Genomic DNA, 5,597 nt, shown 5'->3' with positions numbered 1-5,597 from the left:
CACCTCAACGTCCTTCTTGTAGTGAGGGGCCCAAAACTGAACACAGTATTCGAGGTGCGGCCTCACCAGTGCCGAGTACAGGGGCACGATCACTTCCCTGCTCCTGCTGGCCACACTATTGCTGATACAGGCCAGGATGCCATTGGCCTTCTTGGCCGCCTGGGCACGCTGCCGGCTCACGTTCAGCCGGCTGTCGACCAGCACCCCCAGGTCCTTTTCTGGGGGGCAGCTCTCCAGCCCCTCTTCCCCCAGCCTGTAGTGCTGCATGGGGTTGTTGTGACTCAAGTGCAGGACCCGGCACTTGGCCTTGTTGAATCTCATCCAGTTGGCCTGGGCCCATCGATCCAGCCTGTCCAGGTCCCTCTGCAGAGCCTTCCTACCCTCCAGCAGATCAACACTGCCGCCCAACTTGGTGTCGTCTGCAAACTGACTGAGGGTGCACTCAATCCCCTCGTCCAGATCGTTGATAAAGATATTAAACAGAACTGGCCCCAGTACCGAGCCCTGGGGAGCACCACTCGCAACCGGTCACCAACTGGATAGTTTCTTGCGGACTGCTCCTATTGATCAGAGTACATACATACCACCGTCTTGTTTGGTTCAGCTGATGTTGCGGATGCTGGTTCCAGTCTAGTTTCCTCCAAGCTTTTGGTGAGCTGGGTGAGCTGCTCCAGCTTCTGCTGCAGGGCTTGCAGTTCAAGGACAGCTGACTCTTTTTTCCTTATGGAGTCTCTCTCTTCTTCTTCTAAGGATTAAACAATGATATTAAGTGAAACAGTTAATCAGTATCCAAATGAGTTTCTCAATACAGACGTTAGAAGCTGCTTGAATTTAAAATTTAGATATACATAGTCTGTGCAACTGCAGGATGACGCTCAGATCTCGAGGCATAAGTCTGGGGGAAGCAGATATTTCCCACAGGACTCAGTGTCTAACCTCTCAGTCCTCATCCCTCGAGGGAGGGCTACACAACACTGCCTCAGCACTGGCCGGGCAACCAGCGGCAGCCCTAATGCTTTTTAGCAGAGTTCACAGGCTAGTCTACCTCTCACCTGGTGGGAGTGCTGGCACCTTTGGTGTGGGAGCAGTCGCTGGACTAATCTCTCCCTTTTCCACTGACTACAATCTATCCACTTCTGCCTTTACCAAATGAGATAATTACTTCTTTCGTCCAGCAACATCCCCTGGCAACTTTTCCCCCCCCGTCCTATAAATGGTCAGATACACAGCTAACTCACTTCTGAGGAGCTGCTCTTTATTTGTACTCAGTTTTGGATTTTGCTTCTCTAAGACTTAATTTGTCTATTTGAAACCCGCCTGCTTTTCCTCCAAAATGCCACCATTCAGCAAACAGAGGTATTACCTCTAACTACAAAAACTTTGCCCTGAGGCCATCCCAGCTCCAAGCGTGCCATCGCTGGCTAGACAAGGGGCGTCCCACAGCTACGTTTGCCAAGAGGGCCAAGCGAAGACAGAGCGTCACTCTTCGCTGCAGCACGCCTTTGACTGACTTGGGCCGAGGACAAAGCGTGACATCATACATAACCACGTGACGGTTTAAAGCATACTCTGGGCCCCCTCTGATTACAGCCTACCGATAGGAACCAAGATGCTCTCAATCTTGAACTACAGGTGGCAGAGAGCCACAGCTAGAGCTCACATCAGGGTAACTAGCACTGCTAAGAGCGGCTCACCCTTCCTCCCGTTTCCTCAGAAGAAACGCCACTCTCTATGAAAATCTAGGTTTGAAAAGACAAACCCAAGGGATGAGCTTAAACAGTAAATGCCGACCTCAGTCATTTGGCATTGTTACCCGACGCTTCCAAGCTCACCCCACCCTGTTTCTGTACGGGGATGCTAACTTGGGCTTTGAGAAAGTTTTCAGGCTTCGGTAGAGAGGTTGAAAAGAAATGAACGCAGGCAAGTACTAGTTTGCCAAGAACATGAGAATGTTTCTGAAATAGCTAGATGGAAAGAGAAGAATACCCCATTCTTGCTGTCTTCTGAGGCGCTCATATTTCTTGAAGTATCTCTTGGCTCTTAGCTCCTCAAATGAAAGTTCAGAGCCTTCACCTATGAGCAGGTTTTTATCATACATTGCAACCTGCTCACATTCAACAACGGTAGATGACGACTTCGGAAGAACTTCAGATTTGGAGATGTACGTAACGTACTTTCTGTGAGGGAAAAATAAGGAAAAGCTCTATTCAAGTTTATTGGATTTATTCTGGGAGCGTGTTAATTTTCCCACAGTGTGACTTTAAAAAAAACCCAGGCACTTACACTTCTTCTCTTCCACCAGAAGAACAGGACTGAGTACCAGCAGAATCAGGACCCTAGAGCAGGGCAGAGGAAATAAAAAAACATAAAGAAAGAATTCCAATATTATAGTTAACCATCCATTTTGACAAGACCAGCAACCATGAAGCCCCTAATATTTAATTCTGATCGGAGAGATGACAATTTAGACCTCGAGCGTGTCAAGAACAGATCAGAAAGAGAGCTCTACGAGTCGTCAGAGCCTGAGGAAGTTCATCCTGAAGAATTAGCCGTATAACAGTTCGCCATAATCTCTGAGAGCTTTTGGAAGACAAAGAAGATCCCAGAGAACTGAGAGACAGATGTAGTTCTGGAAACTGCAGTCCAGAAGGACACTGGAACTAGTTGAACAGGTAGTTTCTATTCCAAAAAACAGGAACGTAAGCTACAGATCACTTGGGTTTGTTAAGAACAGACTGGGTAGCCTCATCTGGTTTCTTTCTTTGACAAACTATCCAACGTCAGGGCTAAGGAACAGGCAGAAGACAGTAAGTTTTAAAAGTAAAGTTAACTCAAGATCTCCACGAAGTGCGAACGGAACCTCAGCTGGAACTTGTTGGAGACTGGCCGGGCGAGCTACAGAGGGGCTCATGAACCGTGATAAAGTCATCCCCTAGTCATTTCCCAGCTCAACAGACTGACTTCTACAAGAAGCCACCATCCCACTGAGGACCAGCCCGGAAACTTCTCTTGCTCTGACATTACATTTTATTTGTTCTTAAAAAGAGCATTTAAAGAAGTAACTGGAATTTCATGAAAATTCAGTGTAGGCAATTTCCAAGAAGCATGACCGGCACCGAATCTATCGATAATATTATACCTCTAAAGAACGCTAACCAGCTGGATGGATCACGCTTCGCCTGCGATTCTGGAAGTGTGTCAAGTGGCTAAGAAGTGTCCCCCAGCGCTTGCCAGGTGAGGTACTTCTATGAAGATGTGACGCTTACAGCATAAAAACATCAGTGACGTTTTTGAGATACAGTTGGTATACTTTGAGATATAGTTAGTATATTTTATCTTTCTTATTCGGTCAAGCTCATCAATCTAAACTTTATGTGAGGGCTCCGCATTTTTCCCCACAATGTCAAAGCCGCTTATTAATAGTCATTTACCTGATTTTTGCAAGCGGACACTGGGTCGTTCGGATTTGAAACACCTTTTCGAGGCGCCATTTGATTTGCAGCATGAGAAGTTTGAAGTGGTTTTGTAACAGCAGCACCTGGGCCAGATAATATAGGTTTGCATTAATCAGTAGAAATATTTTTTTTCATTTATTAATTTCTATTAACTTTAAGCGTTGGAAAGTTAACGCTTTCAGGAAAACGGGGGCGGGGGGGGATGGAAATCAGTTTCTACAGGAAACTTTATTTTCTTCAGTGACAAAACTCACTGATCAAGGTAGAAGATTCATCTCATTGAGCTACAGCTCACAGGCAGATATCTTTAGCCTCACCTTGCAAAGGAGGATTCCGAGGATCATAATTCTGCAGCCAGCTAAATTGCAAGAAATGTCAGTCATTATCATGACGTCACCTGTCCCTCCTTCCTCCCCAGCCCCCAGGAACCCTTGATTTCCTTGTACGGTCATCATGCCATGAGACGCAACACTAGAAATCTCAGGTTAGTTACAACAGGACACTTATTACTGTATATGGACGTAACCTGTCAGCTTCACGTTTGCAAAAATAAAAGAGCCTGCAATAGGCAGCAGTATACGGAAGCTGGGTTCTTGTTTTGTCATCACCAGAGGGGACGCACATCATCACGATAAGCACCAACTCTAGCGCTCCCAACAGCTAAATGCTAAACTCCAACAGGCACCCACTCTCCGCTCAGTACCGTGCGATAAGCACAAGAAACCGGACGTACGTATAATTGTCAACACATCCCCAAGGTGGACAAAAAAATCCAGCTCAGATCAGGAGCTGATGTCTGATTTCACTGCAGTTCCGGCTACGGCCGCAAACCAAAATCAAAGAGGGTCCAAATCAAGCAGCAGCTGAAGTATGCATTCAGCCGGCAGTGTCGATAGAAGCACAGGCAGCTACGGGGCGAGCTGCAGCCAGTTAACGCACTCTGGAAAGCATACAGATGTCCCTCCCTTGAAAAGCCGGGCGTCGTTAGCACGGCCAACTTGCTTGAGCTTCCAAGTGCTGAAGCTCACTCACAGTATTTCCAAGGTGGGCTGCCTGAAGCAGGCCAGGCTATGCACCTTTGTAGTTCGGATCGACTTAACAGGGACTAGACAGGCAATGAATCAATTAATGAAAGGATTTTCTTTCTGGGCCCTACGCTTCGCTGAAGACACTCTGGTACAGCTTTTCTCAGTACACCCTCCAAAACGTCCAACAAATATTGAACGGCAAAGAAGCGTTGTTAAGCTTGTATCTACCTTTCACAAAAATAATCGTTGGTCTACCTCTGCTACAGCACAGGGCATATGCACACAAGAAAAAAAAAAAAATATTAGCCGTACGCTACCCGAATAGCTCAACAAGTAAAAGACGCGCCAGAATTACCAGTACAGCTGTTGCAAGTTCTCTCGTGGCTGTGCCTGGTTGCGAAGTCCTTTCTGGAGGACAGCTCCTGCACACTCCACTTTGCCTTCGTTTACAAGCTCCTGAGCCCACGCAACATAGAAGTCGGATGCCGTTGCACCAATTCCCTGTCCGTACAGGTAGTCAAAATACTGGCAAGGAGACGTGATGAACTGCGCCTGCGTAAGATACAGGCACACAAGCCATAAGCACGTTCAGAAACATCCAAGGAAGTCGCGGGCAAAAGAAACCAATAACAATTTCTTAGTTACCACCGTAAGAAAGCATTATTTTCTAAAGATGAAACCAGCTGGCAGATAAGATGCCCCTCACAAGCTAACAGCTTAATAACGCAGCTTTAAAAAAAAAACACGCTATCCTTCAGCAAGACCGAAAAGTTCTCGGAGCTCCTGCAGAGAGCAACGCGTCTGAATTCCGTGCCACGTCCCCGAGGGCTCCCTCTCCTCCCACAGCTCTTTGCAGCCACAGAACTACGGAACGGTGGGACGACTTTCATTTTTTGGGATCGCTTCCTTCCCGAAGGAGCGAAGACCTACCAGCTTAACGCAGTAGCTGACAAATCTTGGATCCCCGTGGTACCTCGCGTCACTCAGGAACGCCTTCACCAGCTGCTCCAGGAGGCCGGGCAGGCGGGTTTGCTTTTCTTGGAGGGGCAGGCATCCTTCCACCCACCGCGCGTACCTGAAACACACTCGAGCGAGTCACCGGCCTGCACCGTCG

The 5,597-nt window shown here is 47.6% G+C and overlaps 1 protein-coding gene across 1 annotated transcript in view; it reads right to left on the bottom strand.

Moving 5' to 3' along the window:
• The window catches only part of BUB1 (BUB1 mitotic checkpoint serine/threonine kinase), an 18,919-nt gene that overhangs the window by 11,785 nt on the left and 1,537 nt on the right, over positions 1-5,597 (bottom strand). The window contains exons 2-8 of the mRNA XM_009319644.1: positions 5,414-5,558; positions 4,839-5,035; positions 3,773-3,813; positions 3,432-3,538; positions 2,284-2,336; positions 1,987-2,177; positions 585-745 (exon numbers count right to left, since the gene is read on the bottom strand). Of these exons, the coding sequence (XP_009317919.1) occupies positions 585-745; positions 1,987-2,177; positions 2,284-2,336; positions 3,432-3,538; positions 3,773-3,813; positions 4,839-5,035; positions 5,414-5,558 (895 nt within the window). The remainder of the gene's footprint in view (positions 1-584; positions 746-1,986; positions 2,178-2,283; positions 2,337-3,431; positions 3,539-3,772; positions 3,814-4,838; positions 5,036-5,413; positions 5,559-5,597) is intronic.

Source organism: Pygoscelis adeliae, unplaced genomic scaffold (assembly GCF_000699105.1).
Source record: "Pygoscelis adeliae isolate BGI_AS28 unplaced genomic scaffold, ASM69910v1 Scaffold122, whole genome shotgun sequence".
Classification (NCBI taxonomy): Eukaryota; Metazoa; Chordata; class Aves; order Sphenisciformes; family Spheniscidae; genus Pygoscelis; species Pygoscelis adeliae.
This window is presented reverse-complemented; position numbering and strand designations above follow the sequence as displayed.